Genomic DNA, 19,472 nt, shown 5'->3' on the forward strand with positions numbered 1-19,472 from the left:
AGCTTGCCCAGTCCCTATAAGGTTACCTCTGTTGCCATGGTTGTAAGTAAAAGAAATGTTCCATCTTAGGGCAGCCTACAGTTTCTAAAGAACTTTTACACTTCAGGCATGAAATTCTGGAGTTCTTTACAAGACAATTAAATTTCACCATACATAATTGCTGAGAACCAGGCAGATGGTATTATTCTTGGTTGATCCATTGTTTGGCTAACTCCATGGACAAGTCAAGTAACCTCGGCAGTCAGCGTTCACACTCAAAATATGTTACCTTGGATTTCCAGAACAGTGGTTAACAGGAAGGTGAGGTGGGGGCTGAGGTGTATAAAAGAATGTGAGGCTTTGCCAAACCATGCATTCTCCTGTCTCCCTGGAACAAGATTTTGATAGGCCCCACCATCACCCTCCTCCACCAGAATTGTGTTGGGGCCCCTCGTGGAGGTGAAAAGTCCACAGGTGAATTGCATTTTTGCCTCCCCCATTTTCTGGAGCTGTCTGAGCCTGGTACTTTTCATGCTTCAGCTCCTCATTTCAGCCGTTTTAATATTTGATAACTCTTCTAAGGTAGAGAATTATTTGGCAGCATCCTTAAGAGTATCTGTTTGAGGTCTTTTTATCTGCTGAACTTCCATTTACTAAATTGAAAAGTTGGTGTCTAAAATATTGTTTGATGACTCATCTAATGTTCTGATGAGGCAAAGGGGGTCATGGCGTGTCAGAAGTGTTGGCAATAACTTTCAATGTATTTTATTCAGGTTTAGTTACTTTAATATCCGAAATAATCCACTTTTCCTCTTCTCTGAGATTTTCAGACAAATTTGACTTTAACTCTGAGTTTGGGCCTAATTTCAAACTCAAAGAAGTTTTTTGAATTCCCACTCTGAGCTTCCCCCCCCCACCCCCCGCATGAGTTTCTTTTTCTTTGAAGGTAAGGAATTTAACCTTTCTAAAATTTAATCTTGATCAACACCCACCTCACCTGTTGGATTAACCGCATCATCGTCTTTCACCAGATTAGAAAACCACCGTCTCTTGCCTGAAAGACAGAGGGCGATTGATTCCTACAATCAACCTGGCTTCTCTTTGATTTTATAATCTGTTTCTAGAGATTATAGGCGAGCTTTGAATTCCAAGGCTCTGGGCCTGTCAGCTTTTGAAGCCAAAAACTTTGAAGCAGATCTGGGGCCTCGGGTTTCAGCGGGGATCCTTAGATGTTGGAGGATGAAATTAATTTGTTTTCATTTTGTAATTAAGGGAAACACCGATAATTATCACTACTGACATTGTAATGTTCTGGGGTTTTGGTTTGTTTATTTTATTTTATGGCTTTTGAAAGAATTATTGCTATTAGTTTGTGTTTTTTGAGAACGCCAATCAAATCATGTGGAAACCTGAGAGAAAAGCATAATCCTTGCAGAAATCCTCACGGAGCTAACTGCTTCTGTAAACCTACCTAGTGTGCATTTACTGAAAAACTACTTAATTACTTACCACTGATTCATTTGGTATAACTAGAAAATTCTCCAGCCCGGATTCAACAGGTAAAAAGGGTGGGGGGCAATTTCCAGGCCCATGAGTTCCATGTTTTAAATACTGTGGACTTTCAAGTATTAATTATACAGAGGGGCTGGCCCCGTGGCCGAGTGGTTAAGTTCGCGCGCTCCGCTGCAGGCGGCCCAGTGTTTCGTCGGTTCGAATCCTGGGCGCGGACATGGCACTGCTCGTCAGACCACGCTGAGGCAGCGTCCCACATGCCACAACTAGAGGAACCCACAACGAAGAATACACAACTATGTACCGGGGGGCTTTGGGGAGAAAAAGGAAAAAATAAAATCTTTAAAAAAAAAAAAAAATTATACAGAATTTGCGCAAGGAGGAGGTTATTTGGAATTATATTTGCCAGTACTTATGCTTATAAGCTAGCATATCACCAAAAAAAAAATTTTTAAATAAAGATCCCTCTATACCACTCAATACTGTAATCTGTCACATAATGTAGTAATGGTACTTGTATATATCACCACATTTAACAAAATAAATGAAGGCATATGTGAGTATTATTGATAGAGGCAATACCTGCTCCATACACATTTGTACATTCCAACCAAGCCACTGAAAAAGATCCCTGTTAACCCAGAACTCCTGTTTTGCTTTGGGATCTTGAAAGATGAAAAAAATAAAATAATGGGAAAATGGTAAATTAGAGTTTATCAAACCTCAATATAAAGCAACAGAATTTTAGTCTTCTAAGCATTTGCTGTAACTGATTCTTAAGGTTTCACATTTCATCTATAATGGTACATATATTAATTCAATAATATGTCATTGAAGTCACATAAGTGAATTTATATTATTAATAATATTTGCATTGTGTGTTTACTGAAGTAACCATGCTATGACACAGAGAAAAAATATATCTCTGGAAAATACTGAACAACTAGCCTAGGAAAATCTGCAGAGCTTAAAAGTGAACTTGTAGAGAGAAAAATTATTAATTTAGAAGTTGTCTGAATTTTCAGCCTCAAAGTTATTCGTGTTTCTTCCAGAATGCTGCTCTCTAAAGAAACTTCCCCACAGCTAATTAAAGGGCGCGCGCACACACACACGCGCACGCACACACAATGTGGCTTCCCCTTAACGGAGGATGCGGCTCTCCACGCCCCCCTCCCTTTCCCCTGCAATGGTATGCTCTGCATTTGATCGTAAACTCGAGGTGCCAAGCTGTGACAGCTTCCCCAGCTCCACAGCCATTTGCTACAACCTAGGGCAGCCTGTGCTCAGTGATGCTTTCCTTTCCCAACAGGGGCAGATCGAAGTAGACAGTGAAACCACCTTCAAGTTAGCGGCGCTGGTTTTACAGGTAAGAATCCACCCACTGCCTCTGCCCCACTCCTTTTTTTTGTTGGTTTCTGTGAACTGCCTGCAACTTTGAAACTTCTGCATGGGCCAGTGGCTGACGGATTTTTAAACTGGCTGGTGGTTTGCCAGTGAAAAACCTGAGCTCCTGTTTTCTGTTTTAGTGTAGTTTGCATGAGCTATAGTGTGATGTGGATATGTCTCAAAGGAACATGAAATTTAGACTGCGCTGAGGGAAAAAAGTGAAGACCATATTTCTGGAAAAGAGCTCCGGGGTTACTGAATTTGGGAGGCAGCAGTTGTTACAACAGCTGTAATTTTCATTTAAATTTAGTAACTTTTGTGTATGTTTTCTTGAGGTTGAGTTAAAGAGCCCTCTACTAGCAGCTGAAAAACCAAGTGTGTTCCATGCTGACTTAAAAAGAGAAAACAAATAGTATGCGCTGATTTACCTGTATCATGATTTAAGAGGTCTGCAGCCAGACTAAAAATGTGCCACTCGAATAGAAGAGCAGTTATCCTCGTGATCTTAGAAACATAAAAGGAGCAATAATCGCCTGGGCTTGTTCAGATCTATTTGTCTCTTCTGTTAAGAGTCAAAACTATTTCATAGATACTAGTGTTTTCCCATCAGTGCCACGTTCTTCTCCATGGTCATAGGGAAAGTGTACCTTGTGTACATTCTGCAAAACAAAACTCAGGGACTTTGGGGAAAACCATCAAGAGTAAAATTCCCTAAGCTTAATTAACATACATACAAATTGATTATCTATTTTTGTTTTTTATTTCAGGAAGCCAAAGGGGACTACACCAGGTAATGTTTCCTTTTCTGATATCACTATGCAAAATAACCCTAGCCGAATTTTTTTATGCTACTTTAAATAACAATGGAGGCAAAATCAAAAGAAAGTGAAGCCCAAGGCGAGAGACCGAGGTCTCTTCCGTCTTCAAATAGAGACCTATTCTTTTTGTGAATGAATCGGGGAATGAGGCTTTCTTACAATTTTTTCAAGCCAAAGTGACAGGGAATTGTAATCAGAAGCCCTCCAAAGTTCCACTTTCTGTCATCTGTTAGCAAAATGAAGCAATCTATAAAAAGCTTTGGTAGCCTGTGCTGCTGTTTTTTAAACTTATAATAATCCTGTGTTTGAAGAGTTATACCGTAAGCACACAAAGATTAAATCCATCAGCTGCTTAGTTAAGGGATCAATGGGGGCTTTCTTTTTGCAGCTGCCCTGAAGGGGCCTCACCCTTCATACACTTGACCTAACAGTTGTATTGTTGCCACCGAGCACTTGCTGGCTGGTTCTAACTGCCGGACTGGCCACCTCATCAGAGTGTTTCTGTTTGAATTCACCCTTTACCTGCTCCTTTCTGTCCTTTTCGTGCAATAGCTGTAGTCGGAGAAGTAGAAGCAGTTAAAGGTGGAGGCAAGGCCTCCAATTAGAAACAGCTCACAGGCCAATGACCCATTGAAAGCCTCACCTCTACCATGTTAATGTTCCACTCCTGGTAAACTTTCCCCATAGATTATTTACAGATCACCTCGTCCTCACTCCCAGCCAAGTCTTTGAATAGTGTGTTCTTTAACGGACTGATAACCAAATAATGCCTTCCAAGCTAGAAAACTTCCAGTCATGAGTAATCCTTCTCTCCACAAACTGCAAGCACTCCCCTCGCTGCCCGTTCCATGTGGTAGAATGACTGGGGAGTCCACTTAACACGCTGTGATGCCCTTACCACACTCTCCTATTCTCTGCTTTGTACTCTATTATTTAAAAAATTTTCTTTTAGATTAGGAAATATGCTTTGAAGGAATCATAAAAATCAATACTCACCTTTTTTTTTTTAATTAAAAGAAAATACCAGAGGATAAAAGGAGGATGAATTAGTTTCTAGATCGTTAACATCAAGGGCTGCTGTGTTCTCCGCTGTTGTCTTTCCTGGAGGAGCCGTATTTCCTAGGAAGATCAGATATGCAAGGAATGCCGTCATGTAGGGGAGTGAGTCTGAAGTTGATTTATAAATGAGGGATTCGGGGCCAAAAGCTCACACTCTGCGGTCTGTGGACTGCTAACCCTTCCTCCCCCACTTTCTCCTGGTCAAGCGTGTGATGGACACCCTCTGAGCCTCATTCCTCATCAGGAAAATGACACCTACCCCAGAAGACTGTTGTGAGATAAATGTATGTAAACGTTGCCCAGGGTAGTATCTGGCATGTAGCAAGCTCCTCATACACTTGGGCTATTATTATTAATTATTATAGTATCGGTATTGCCCTCATCATTATGTCATTCTGTCTTGTCTCTTGGCAACCTCTGAAGAGACTTTTGGGGCTAAAGTGGGTCTGAAGATGCTGTAATAACGTGGTAGAGGAAAGAATAGCAGAGAAAGGTTGATTGTACAAACCTTCCTTAGGGGAGATGTCTTGCCTGGAGCAGAAGGCGGCTTAGAAGGGACCATCCTTTGGTAGGCCAGATCTTGTAGGCCTAAGACTTCAAGGTTGGTGAGTTAGACTGGCTAAGCCCAAACCACTCCTTTTACTTAATTGCAACTTGTTCCTGGTGGTTTCCTGAGTAATTAGTAGGCTGCAGAAATGGAGGACACTGTTTTGAAATTGCCTAAACCATGCTGAGTAGTAGAAGGAGCATAGGACTAGCAACATGACCCTGAGTGAGGCATTTGTCCTTTCTGGCCTCAGTTTCCTCATCTGTAAATTGAGATTAATGAAAAGAGTGACTTTGCAGGGTGATTTTGAGGAGATAAATAATGTAGAAGGATTTTGTAAATTATAAGTTGTTTTACAAGCATTAGTTATTGCTGATGAGAGTGAAAGAAAGAATAAGAACTGTGAACTTTTGTCATTGGGTCAATGCCAGTGTCAATGAAGTAGAAATTTGGTTCATTGCTACCGCCCCCTCCCTATCTCATCTCCTATCCTGTATGGAAGGATATATTTTTCCTCCAAAATTTTGTTATAAAACTAATTTAAGAAAATCAGGCACCGTAACATACCATAAGGCAATGTGGTACAGTGGTTAGAGCAGAGACGCTAGAACCAGATAGCCTCAGTGGAATCCCAGGTCTGCTCCTTATTACCTATGTAATCTTGAACAAGTTATTTAAACTCTCCAAGCTTCAGTTTCCTCATCTGTAAAATGGAACTTATATTAATAGTATACACCCCATAGGATTGCTGTGAGGATTAAATGAATTAATGTTTACAAACTGCTTAGAACAGTGCCTGCGTCGACACTTTCATATTCCATCAAATTGATGGACATAATTCAGCACTCCCCTGTCGTTTCAAATATGAATTCTGTCCCATTTTTCGCTAATATAAATAATGCTGTGACGAACATCTTTGTGTTGTCTGGATTGTGGTTAACGTGATTATTTTCTTAAGTGATGTTTCTCAAGTGGGAACAAGCAAAGAAAAATTCCTTAAAGGAGGCAAAGGGTAAAGGGCTAAAATGGAATTTACCCTTTCTTGATACTGCTAAATTAAAATTACACGACATTCCTAGCTTTATTCAGTAACATCTCCTGAATGCCTAAAATGTGTCAGCACCGGCCTGGGCCCTGAGGATGCAGAAATGTAGGGGCCAGGGCCTTCCTTCCCAGGAATTTGGCTTTCTATCAAGAGCTGCCTTAGTGGCAATTCGGAATTTCACTTTTCTGTTGGTTTACATGTGGCTGCAGCTCTTGGCTTTTAGAACTTCACTGAGTTTACTCACTGAGGTTTAAATGTAGACCAAAAAATGTCCCGAGTATCCTTCCTAGACCAGGGCGATGTAGTTTTTCAATTTAAACAGTGATTGAATGGCTAATTCTTAAAGCTGCTCTGGTCCACCCACTCCTTGTGAATCTCTCTCTCTGTCTCAAATTTAGCATTTCCAATGCTGGGCTCACCTGGATCCCAGCCCCCAGACCAACTCCTCTTCCATTGTCGCCCCTTAAATGACGTCGCCGTTCTCTCTTAATCATCTCTAAGGATTTCCCCTTTCCCTTCCCACCCTTTTTCTCCACCTGTCAGACAGCTCCCGTCTTTCATTCTCTTTCTCAGAGTCCTAGCTTTCTCAGCCCTCCTTCTCCTACACTCAACCTGACTGTTGAAGTGCATGTGTGTATATTGTTTGAGTGCTTTCTCTGACATTATTTAAAAAGTCCATCCCTTATTTCATTCAATCCCCACTGCTATTGTTATCATCGCCATTTAACAAATTAATAGATGGAAAATTTAGGCCCAAAGAGACTATGTCCCATACCCAGAGAGTTCCCAGATCTGTTCTGATTCCGTCGCACGCTACCACCTGCACGTAACTCCCAGTTGTCTTTCTAAGGTATAGATTTGATCATTGTTGTTAAGTTCCAAAAATCTCTTTCGGTTTCTCATCGCACAGACACCCACCCTCCAACACCCTAACCTGGCATTCAAGGCTCTACTTAATCCGCATTTTACATTTTAATCTCCCATACCCTACTGTTCATATCCCTTAATATCTGGTCATGCCTCTCTTCTCTTTTCTCCACATACTTTGTACTGTTTTGCCTTTGTGGCTTTGTTCAAACTCTTCTCTCTAGATTGCCTTTAAAAACAACAATCCTGGGGCCAGCCCGGTGGCCCAGTGGTTAAGTTTGCACACTCCACTGCAGCGGCCCAGTGTTTCGCTGGTTCGAATCCTGGGTGCAGACATGGCACCGCTCATCAAGCCATGCTGAGGCGGCGTCCCACATGCCACAACTAGAAGGACCCACAACTAAGAATATACAACTATGTTCCAGGGGGCTTTGGGGAGAAAAAGGAAAAAATAAAATAATTTAAAAAATAAAAAAATAAATAAAAACAACAATCCTCCCCTTTTTATTTTGCTTCCTGCCATGTTTCCTTAAGAGTATTTTAAGTTTGCATTATCATAACCAGTAGGAAACCTTGCTCTCTGAAAGTTAATTAAAATAGTGGAGGGAGGACTTCCATTTTCTTTAAATAGTTGACAGCCTAAATTTCCAAGTCAGCCCTTAAGCTGCAAAGATAACAAGCTACTCGGGTAACACAACACAAACACACAGAATTCCTGAAAGCTGACACGTGGAGGAGGCAAAGCATTATCAGTGAGCCAGACACAAATGAGTTTGTAACAGCAAAGCATTTTTGTTTTTAAAGATCCTAAAAGGTTGAAGTTACCAAGTAACTATGGGATGAGGGCACTTGTGCTTATAAGAAAAAGTGAGTGACTACAATTTACAATTCAGTGCTGGGTCAGAATGAGCGTGTATTGTCACCTAGCTTCAAATGGGAAGGAATAATTCACAATTTACAGCTGTGCCACAAAATGCAGCTATTTCCCATGGGAAAGGAACTTCTCTGGATGCCAGAGAGTAGTTAATGAAGGGAGGGGAAAAAAATCAAAGACTTTGAAGAACTTCTCCCCCTCGTTCTTACACCTCTGGAGCACTCAAAGCTCTAAAATATCTTTCCATTTCCAGGGCTCTTAAAATCAGTGACAATAATAAAAATAGCAGCTCCCAGGGCAGGGGCTGCACCAAGCACTTCCTGGCGTCAATGGGGAGGCAGGAGTGAAGACAGGAGCTCTAGAATTTAGCTGCTTGTGTTCAAATCCAGGCCCAGCCACTTGCTGTATAACCATGGGTAACTAACCCCTCTGGAACTCAGTTTCTTTGTCTCAATAAATATTCCATGGCATTGTTATTATTACTAATGTGTTTACCGTCACACCAACCCTGTGACAATAAGCACTATTAGTATCCCCCCCCTTTTTTTTTTTTTTGAGGAAGATTAGCCCTGAGCTAACATCTGCCACCAATCCTTCTCTTTTTGATGAGGAAGACTGGCCCTGAACTAAGATCCGTGCCCATCTTTCTCTACTTTCTCTGTGGGACGCCTACCACAGCATGGCTTGCCAAGCAGTGCCATGTCCGCACCTGGGATCCGAACCGGCGAACCCCAGGCTACCGAAGCGAACATGCGCACTTAACCGCTGCGCCACCAGGCCAGGCCCAGTATCCCCATTTTACAGACAGAGAAACTGAGCTTTGGAGCAAGTAAGTAGCTTACTGTCTAGAGAGTGGCCGAATTAGGACCCCAAGCCTCATGTTCTTTACGGCTGTCAAGAGCCTCCTTTTTTCTATCCCAGCATCAACTTGTAAGAATCATTACCTTCCTTGCTGGCAGAATAAAGAAGGCTGACTTGACAGAAATGGAACATTTCTGTCTTATTTCAGGCCAGGGCTTTCATGAATCAGCAAAATGCTTTTGTGAAAAATCTGTTGGGAAGTAGCTTTTGTTTCTCCCTGTGAAATGACTCTATTTTAAGGTTTGACTTAAGGGTACAAACAAGTTCTTTCGTAAATCAGTTCAGTACATTAATATTTTATTTATTTTTAGTGATTTGTAAATAGTTCTGTGTTAAGCTGCTTTACGTGTCTTACAAACATTAACTCATTAATTGTCCTCTCCACCCTGTGAGGTTGGTATAATGTCATCCCCACATTACAAGTGAGGTTAAGAAACTTTGTGTGGCATTATATTTATATTACTATGTTATGGTATGATATTTCCCAATGGCTTGGCCAGATGTTAAGAGATGTTATGTTGGATAAGCAAACAAGATAATAACAAACAGTGAAACACGGGCAAATAAGTATGGGAAATACCTGGTTAAAAGTTGAACAAAGTTCAGGTCTTGTTCGAGAAGTTTCCAATCTGCTCGTGTGCATGGCGAATCTCCCAGAAGACTCATAAGCAGGGACACTTGTCCCTGATGTGTGAGCATCTTGCCAGACCAGTGTTTCAAGGACTTCGCTTTGTTAAGTGTGGGTTTATTTATTTGCTGAAAGCTCTGTATTAAAACGCCTTTGAAAGGTAAGCAGTTTGGGCAAGTCTGTTCTTCGTACTCCCTGCCAGATTTATTACTCCCCTCAATTTTAATTCCATTAACTCTTAGGTAGGGTAAACACTCATCAAGTTCTGAACTTGCTTTTTCTAAAGAGCCCTGAATTTGGAGAGAATCATCCATCCCATCCAATGGGCACGTTTTCATCTGCTCTATGCATAGAATGTTGGGGCTGCTCAATATTGCGCGTTTGAACCCTCATTTTACAGCTGATGAACTGAGGAGTGACATGGTCATGACAGTTCAGGTAGACAAGAGCAGACCTACAGTCCCCAGGTCTCCCTGACTAGCTCAGATTTCCCGTTTTAGCTTACACCTGTGTGAGGAGGCCTGCATGGATCCTTGCTGTCCCGATGGAAGGCAGTGAGAGACAGTAGGCAGTGGACTCTACCGTGGTAAGTGGTGTTATCAGTGGAGTGGCCCCAAGTCTAACATTAGCCACTTGAGGAGATAGCTTAAGAGTGAGAAGGCAGGAAATGAGCACTTGGTCATCAGTATCCTTGAATACTTTGCCTTTTTCTCGTTGCTCAACTGCGTTCATTCTTGTCAATTAAATACCCACAGTGTAGGAGGTGCTGGACCAAGCAACGGCTTGGTGATGGAGGCAGACTGAATTTCCGGTCTTCCTTTTGTTACTGAACCACAATCCTTCTGCATCCTTTATAAGAGACACTGGGGAAAGACATAGGCTCTGGATCCAGACAGGCAGGCATGAGTTTGAGCAAAGCCCTCCTCATCTGATGGTAGTGTGACCTTGAGCCATCGTCAAGCCATCTGAACCTAAGGTCCCTTTTCCTTAAGAGTTTTGTTGTGAGGATTGAATGCGATAAAGTGTCTTGCAAGGTGCCTTGTACAGAATGGAAATTTCATACCTGGAAGTTTGCTTCCACTTTCCACTAAGTCTCATCTATTAGAATGGGATGCGTTTTTGTTGTTTTTTACCGTCTTAGCCATTTTTAAGTGTACATTGAGTGGTATCAAATACGTTCACGTTGTTATGCAACCATCACCACCATCCATCTCCAAAACTTTTCATCTTGCAAAACTGAAACTCTGTGCCCACTAAACAATGACACGTCTCCCCTCCTCCCCCAACCTCCAGTAACCGCCATTCTACTTTGTGTCTATGAATCTGACTACTCTAGGTACCTCATATGACTGAAGTCATACAGTATTTGTCCTTCTATGACTGGCTTATTTCACTTAGCGTAGTGTCCTCAAGGTTCATCTATGTTGTACCATGTGTCACTATTTCCTATATTTTAAGGCTGAATAATATTCCATTGTATGTATATACCACATTTCATTTATCCATTCATCCATGGATAGACATTTGGGTTATTTCCACTTTTTGGCTCTTATGAACAATGCTGCTATGAATATGGGTATGCAAATATCTCTCTGAAACCCTGATTTCAATTCTTTGGGGAAGAGAGATGCATTTTGTAAGAAAAGTCCCTGACTTCCAGACACTTGATTAAATTCCACCATTTATTGGGGTAGGGGTGGGGTGAGGGCGTAGAAATGTAGGACTGACATGAAATCCTTGTTCTAAATGATCAGATCTTACCCATCAAAATTAGTACTTAAAAAGTCCACTGCTTACATTAAAAATATTTTTGTAGGTGAATGTTTGTTGACATGCGAAGGTGATTACAATATATGAAGTGGAAAAAACCAGAAGTATATATATTATTAATTTTTGTTAAAAAAGCATGTATACCAATATATTCAAACTCATGATACATGTATAAAAACTGATCTATAAGTTATAGCATAGTGCAGTGGCGTCTGAATTTTTTTGTTCATACAGCCCCAGTCTCAATATCTGTATACTTTTTATTTATTTATTTATATAATTATACATATGTAGAATCATGTGCATTTTAAAATATTCACAAAAGAATAATGCGTCCAAAGGGATGAGCTAGAGTAACACGTTCAAAGGAATGGACACACATAGACATCATTGGAAGTTCTAATATTTCCTTTCTGCACACCCGCAGACCTCCCCACCCTGGAGACTACAGTGGAGTGCGTTCTCGAGTTAGACAAGGCTGAGTTTGGTTCTGGGTTGCTCTTCTCATTGGTGAACAATCTTAGCTAAGTTACTGAACATCCCGAAGCCTCAGTTTCCTTATCTTTAAATAGGGATAATTATAGTTCTTATTTTTTTTAATTGAGATATGAATGACATATAACATTACATTAGTCTCAGGTGGACAGCATAATGATTCGATATTTGTATATATTGTGAAATGATCACCACAAGAAGTCTAGTTGATATTAATCACGTATATAGTTACAAATTTTGTTTTCTTGTGACGAGAACATTTAAGATCTACTCCTTTAGCAACTTTCAAATATGCAATACAGTATTGTTTGCTTTCCACACTACCTGGTTTGTGGTAGGGGCAGAAGAAAGCTATTATCGTTGTTGCGACTGACAGTTGTCTGAGGATGGTGGGAAGAGACATGTTTAGTTTTTCTTCTTCTTTGCATATTAGTGTGTTTTCACTTATCGACAATGAAAATGTAGTGCTTCTGCCCGAATGTTTTTAGATGTTATTCTGTGTTTTTAAAAAACTCAGAGCTTAGCACGGTGACCTACAGATCTCCCGCACTGTGTCCTCTTTCAAAATGAATGTAAGATTTGTGGAAGACTGCCCACTTTGCCTAACAGAAACTCCCAAACCAAGGCTTAAAGCCTTTCTCTGCCACCCAGAGCAGGGAGCCCTGACCCCCTACAGCATGTGGGAGGCCTTTCCAGAGCCTCTTGGCTCCCAGCGGCCTGTGTGCCTTTGTGAACAGGCTCATTCAGTTCTGGGCACAGGCGCCTGAGGCTGGCCAGGCAGAAAGGAAGCAATTAAGACAGTGGAAACCTACCAGGGAAAAAGCTGTTAGCAGGGCAGACTTCATGGGTGTGTGACCTGTGCAGTCACACAGGGTCCTCTGCTCAGAAGGGCCCCACGCTGGATTTGATGCTCTTCTGTCACCATCTTGAAATTCTTAATGATTTTTTAACAAGGGGCTCCACATTTTCATTTTTCACTGGGTCTGGCAAATTGTGTAGCTGGTCCTGGCGGTTGAAAACCATAAGGCATTGAGGAGGCTTGGATGTTGAATGCATTATTAAAAGAAGGGGTTCTCTTGTGGGGGTCTAAACAGGTGCTCTATCGAGAAAGGTGGAACTACAGAGAATGCTACAAGCCAGCTGTTTTGCATATATGTCTGGGTATCTCTTAGCTTATCTCTTTTCTGATTGCAACATGCATGATCTCCCAGGTCTGAGGTGTGAGGAGTAACATAATCTCTACCTCCTAGGGCTGTTGTGAACATCGAGAGAGAAAATGCACATGAAGGGGTTGGAACAGTGCCTGGCACCTGGAATATTCATTTGTAAAAGCTTCCTAAATATTCAGTCCCTTCATCCTTGTGTTAACTATGTGAGCTAGGTAGTATTATTATCCTCATTTTACAGATGAGGAAACCGAGGCCCCGAGAAGTTGTGTAATTTGCCCAAGTCACACGGCTGATAAGATGTGGAGCTGGGATTCAAACCCAGGCCACCTGACTGACAGCAGAGCTCATGCTCTCATTTCATCATTATGCACGCTGCTCTTACCATTATCTACTAGGTGCCAGGTACTCTAAGAGTCTTTATGTCATGTTATCTTTAAATTGTAGCTGTTGAGATCTGCCCTCTGCAGAGGTGGAGGCTGAGGCCTGGTGGCCAAGGTCACGTATCTGTTCCACATATAGTGGAACTTAGATGTGAACCCTCATCCTTTGAATTTCCACTCTGCCTTTCCCCTAGATAATTCTTCAAAAGTGAATCTCAAAGATGTTTAATGGTATCTACTCGACTGGGCTGATAATGCAAATGCAATTAGACACTGGGGAACTCCTGGACCCACGTGCCAGATGATTCTGCATGGCTTGTTTCTGGTGGTAATGTAATGTTGTCTGCACTAGCTCAGACCCTGGAGTCACGCTGGGTTCCAATCCCACGTTAACCTTGAGGAGCTTTATGGACTTCCACAAGTGTCATCACCTCTCTGTCTTAGTTTTTCCATCTGTAAAATGGGATGGTAATCTTACCTGTGGAAGAGGATTGTTGTGCAGATTATGTGCAGGAACTCACAATGTGTGCTTAGTTCAATGCCTAGCATGTAGTAAGTATTCCAAACTGTTAAGCTATTTTGCTCTTTTGCTTTTCAAAAAGAAAGGTTTTGCCTGTGTTTGAATAGAAGAAATTACTTTTGTTTGTTTTGATAGTTCTTCGCAGTTCACACAGCTCTTTTTCAGACTTTTATCTCATTTAGACTTTAAGATGACCCTGTGAGGAAAGGAGTGTCATCTCCTCTTCACAGAAAACTAAGGCAGTTAGGGGCAGAATCAAGCTAGGAATCAAGGCCTTTGCTTTTCACAGCTTAAGTGTTTTGCATTTCAAAACACTTTGTGTTTCACAGTTTAAATACTTGATGCAAGTAAACAAAAACAAAAAACCCCAAGTTCCACCTTAATACATCTTAAACAGATGCTAACACCACAGTGAGGATGGATCCTGTGCAGGAAATAACTCTCTTGATTTATTTGGGTTGTCAGTTTCCCTCTCTAGGAGTGAATGTGGTCATGACGCCCATTACTGCTACTTGGTACTAAAATGAAACTCAGCCTGGTTGGGCTTTTCAGATAGCGGCTGGTTACGATATTTGGATGTTTGGTATTCCGTATGAATAGAAAGTAACATGACATGAACTTCTACTCTTCAAAGATCAAACCAACCAGCGTCTACCTGAGCTAAGGGATGGCATTTTGGGGGATGACGTCTGTATTCCCTCACTGATACACATTCAGAGCCTTTCGGTTTGGTTCAAGAAACACTGAGTGGCAACATAACACATATTCAGTCTTATTATCTGTGTTCAAATGGCTGATGTGGTTAATCCAGTTTTTGTGTGATCAGGAAGGAAACGTTGAGTCACACATGCAGGAAGAAGGGATAAAGCTTTGGGGCTTCCAGGTGACCATAAATAATTTTCACTTGTCTAGTAGGATATTTCCCAGGACAGGAACAGATTTCTTTGACTTTACATTCTTTTATAGGAAAACACTCTCTGTATTGATTATTTGTTTTGTGTGCCCTTTCTTCTAACTCTAGATTTGTATGAGAGATAATTTTTAAAAATTGTAGTAAAATATACATAATGTAAAATTTAGCATCTTAACCATTTTTAAGCATATAGTTCAGTAGTGTAAATTTATTCACATTGTTGTGCAGCCAATCTCCAGAACTCTTCAGTTTACAAGAATAGAACTCTGTGCCCACCAAACAACTCCCCATTCCCCCTGCCCCCAGCTCCTGACAATCACCATTCTACTTTCTGTGTCTATGAATTTGTAAAATATTTTTATTTTAAATATTAACAGATTTTCATGTTAACCTGCTTCCCAGACTAAGTCATTCTTATGGATTGTATTTCTTCTAAAAGAGTTGAAAGTTCGGAGTAGACAGGATTAGAATCCTCAGCAAGCTGGCTAATGTTTAGAAAAATCTCTCATCACATTTTCATTATTATTAGAAATTCTTTAGACTTAAAAAAAGTAGTTTGACAGTTGATCCCTATCGAGCATGCAGACGGATGGCATAATTTGTCCTCTGTTACAAGTTAGTCTGCAAACAAAAATTTAATGACAAAGGAATTCTAGCTGAGAGGACACTATTTCTCCCAGAACACAGGCAGATTTCTTGCATCTTGGTTAAAGTGCTGAGATGAGGGTCTGACTCAAATTCCGTGGATTGGTCCTGATGTGGGAAGAGCAAGTTTCAAGGCTGAACTTCTACCAGTTACTGTGGATTCTGTTGAACCCCGTCCTAAAACTCCTTACAACTTGGGACTTGGCAGTTCCCTTCAAAGCTCTTTTCCTGTGTGGTTTCTTACGAACCCTTAGGGTTGCCAGAGTTAGCAAATAAAAATATTGGATGCCCACTTAAATTTGAATTTCAGATAAACAGCCAGTAATTCTTTTGGTATAAGTATGTCCTAAATATTTACTCTGGTAACTCTAACCTAGATCACCCACTGGGGATTCTTCTCACTGGTAATAATCCCCTCCCAGCCTGGTCCTAAAGTGGTAGGAGTCAAGTGGTTGGTAAAATCTTTGGTTTCATGTGCTACGATCAGAAAGGAAAGAACACATGTATTGAATATAGGCAGATGCCTTTCACACTCTATTGTCATCTTCCCAAGAACTCTTGAAGTCAGGTCACTATTCTTTTTATAATGGGGAATCCAAGGCTAACAAAGGTTGGTTTACCTAAGACCACAAAACCCATAGGAACGTGGAGACCTGGGACTGAATCCGCTTCTAACTCCAAACCTTATTACTGCAAATCACAGGTCTAGGTCCAGCTGGTTGGTTGGTCTGTTGATTTATTTCTAAGTGTGTGGAAGCTTTGCAGGAGCCTGCATCTAAATCCTGGCTGCACCTGTGCCAGCTCTGGTGGGACGGTGGGCAGTTAGCTGAGCACTCTAAACCTGCGTTTCCTTATCTCTAAATTAGAAATAGCACCTACATTTAGGTTCGTGATGAGGATTAAATGAGTTCCTACAAGTAAAATGCAGAGCACTTATCTACCACACTGCACCTGCCCAGGACAGTCTCCTTTAAAGCCACAAGAGTTTTTGGTTTTGGTGAGGTAGATTGGCCCTGAGCTAACATCTGTGTCAGTCTTCCTCTATTTTGTATGTGGGACCTGCCCAGCGTGGCTTGATGAGCTGTGTGTAGGGCGGTGCTGGGATCCGAACTTGCGGACCCCGGGCCGCCAAAGCAGAGCGCGTGAAGGTGACCACTACGCCTCCGGGCTAGCCCACAAGAGTTTCTTTTATTGTCGTGTGAGGGAGCTGAGAGGTCTGAGGGAGCTGGGAACCAGAGGCAGCCTAGAGATGCGTGCTCCCACCTGAACCCCAGTGAAGGAACTTCATTTTTGTCAAGATGAAAGCTCCCGCTGCACCCTCCGCCTTCCCCAGAAGCTGCGGTGGGGGGCGGGGGGGGGGGCACATCCCTAGGTTTAGCAGGCGACCAGGAGAATGGCTTATATAATCCTTTCAGTTCTCACTTTCCACTCTGTAAATGGCTACAACCTGATTTGGCTTGAGGTGTGATTAAGAAATGTTTAAACGGGGTGGGGAGGAAATTCCAAGAATGGAAAGACCCTGTGACTTGGAAGGGGGCGGGGGGTGAGGTCTGGCCCGGCCAGCCTGGCTTTTCCGGCCCCTCCCCCTCCTCTCCACCCCAGCTTTCCAATTCCCTCCTCTCCTTCCTCCTCTGCACCTTCTGCTGCTCTGGCCTTGGAGTCCCGAGAACTAGCCATCCAGCTGCGGGGCCTCTGGATCCAGCGCCACCCCACTGCGGGGCCTCTGGTAAGCTTACATCGGCGGGCTCTGTTTCCCCCATCTGTGAATGCAGGAGTTGGACCAGATGAACTGAGCTCGCTCACTGGACTGCCTGGGGTTTGGTCTGGAGGGGTGGAAAGAGAGGAGGGCACTTCATTTTAGCTATTATGACGTTATCTCGGTCTGTAAGCAGTTTTTCAAACTCACTCTTTGCCATAATCAGCAGCGGCATCAGACGACGTTGAGTGGGTTGAGCCCTAGCTTTCTGCCTTTGCGTATGATTGACTATGAATGGAAGTGTCAACTTGTTTCCAACTTTCTCCCTGTCCTTGTCCCAGGGCTCGGCAGGTGGAGAGATCTTACTATGAATTTTTTGAGTCAATATAAGAAACTGGGCATCAGGAATACCTCGTGTGGTTGAAGGAGCCTTTGTCGGGGCACTGGGCTTCTCACCCAAAGTGAGAGTCAGTTTGGATGCTCTGTTTTACAATTCTGCTGAAAGGACAGGGGTCTGATTTTGTAGCTCTTTTTAAGACTAAATTTGGGATCTTTGGTATTAGGGGACAACTATCGACTGTAGTTGGTTTGGTTCAAGAAACCCTGAGTGATGACACGTATTCAGTTTTGTTATCTGTGTTCAGATCTCTTATGCGGCTTAATCCAGTTTTTGGCTAATCCAGATTAATCTAGTTTAAAAAACAGCCTGTCCTCACCCAAGAAGCAAACATCTTAATAGAACTGATCAGTGGCCACCATAATTAAAAATTCGGAAGCCCCAAGTTAAGCTGATGAAAGTCCCCCCTTTCCTCCCCACCTGCTCGAGCCCCATTTCCTGTCCTCCATCTGCGGGATCCCGGAAGAGCTAGGCAGAGTGGTTAAAGTGGGGGTTTGGAATCACATCTACTACTTTCTTGCTGTTTGTTTAAATTAATCTCCCTTAAATCTCAGTTTTCACTTCGGTGGAATGGGGATGCTGGTGATAGTAACATGAAAGGCCTGTAGAGAGGGGGTTACGCCCCGTCTGCCACCTGCAAATGCCCTGTGAGTGTGAGCTGTGAGTTCAAAGCATTTCTTCTGGGGACTGACTGGACAGTGCTCAGTGAGCCTCACTGCTGGGTCAGCCTCTCAGAGTCTCTTGACCCAACCTCCTGGGCTGTCCTCAGCCTCCTTGACTTTCTTGCTTATTTTAAATTGTTGATTACGATCTCTTTCTTGAAATTCTCCCCATGGTTTATGATGTGTTTATTCTATCATTCTATTGCAGTGGTTCTCAAGCCATTTGATTCCTGGGTCCCACCTTCAGCCCTTCCAATATTGTAGGTCTGGAGTGGGGCCCGAGAATTTGCATTTCCAGCAAGTTCTCAGACAATACTGATGCTGCTGGTCAGGGGACTGTGATAACTGCAGTTTTCTTTTGCTTTTCACCGTTAATATCCCTTTCCTAGGAATTGGTAGAGAGAAATATACTGTTAGAACCCCCTAACAGTCTGTTAGAACCTCCTAAGTCAAGGAGATAGTGAAGTACATTCATCATTGAAGGCCGAGTTCCCAGAAAACTGAGAGAAATGGGACTTTTTAAATTAAAAAGGGTGATTTGAAGGCAGTCTTGCCAGTGAAAAGCTGCTCCAAGTACATTGATAACATACCTTAAACTACTAATCACGTGCTATTGATCAATGCCAGTAGATTAGTCCAGGAAATTATACACTGTAACCAAGATCCTTTTAATAATGACATGTTTAAGCTAGCTGTCATCCTTACACACTCGAATGCTTTAGTAGTCATAAGTTGGCACCTGTTACACCATTTAACAGACATTAAATACACTTTTTCTGACCGTCACGATCATTACTTTGGCCCATTCCTTCAGTATAGTGCAAAACTGTGACGGCCACCACAGGTTTCTAGCACGCGTGGATAAGGAAGTGGCTGATCCCAGGGTCTGTACAAGGCATCACCAGCAGACTGGCCAGTGTTTCCAATTAGCACAATTCCTAATGACGGTCAATCTTTAGTTTGCATGGAGCACAGTGTTAGAGCTTTCAGCTGTGACAACTTGCCCAAGTTCTCGGAGGCCCCTTTTCAGAACGCTTTATTTCATTTCTCCTAATATTTAGGCTACATGTGTCTTTATCTTGAGGATTGAAACAGGCATTAACTATAGCTTTTTTTACGTTTGTATATATATTGTTATGAAATACAGATTTTGAGTTATGCTTGTCTGTGGATGAGAAAAAGACTCCAGTCCCAAGTTGCTTTTTAAATAGCTTAGTTTATTTCTTTGTGTTGTGAATTTTCTACAGCC

At 42.1% G+C, this 19,472-nt stretch overlaps 1 protein-coding gene across 8 annotated transcripts in view; it reads left to right on the forward strand.

The window, feature by feature from the left end:
- Positions 1 to 19,472, forward strand: part of FRMD4B (FERM domain containing 4B) — a 307,937-nt gene that overhangs the window by 239,983 nt on the left and 48,482 nt on the right. For 7 of the 8 annotated variants that reach the window (XM_070576838.1, XM_070576836.1, XM_070576837.1 and 4 more), the window contains 2 exons: positions 2,801 to 2,857; positions 3,645 to 3,667. In XM_070576838.1, coding sequence (XP_070432939.1) covers positions 2,801 to 2,857; positions 3,645 to 3,667 — 80 coding nt within the window. Of the gene's footprint in view, positions 1 to 2,588; positions 2,681 to 2,800; positions 2,858 to 3,644; positions 3,668 to 19,472 lie in introns of those variants that run through there. The other variant, XM_070576839.1, reaches the window with a different exon arrangement.

Source organism: Equus przewalskii, chromosome 15 (genome assembly GCF_037783145.1).
Source record: "Equus przewalskii isolate Varuska chromosome 15, EquPr2, whole genome shotgun sequence".
Classification (NCBI taxonomy): Eukaryota; Metazoa; Chordata; class Mammalia; order Perissodactyla; family Equidae; genus Equus; species Equus przewalskii.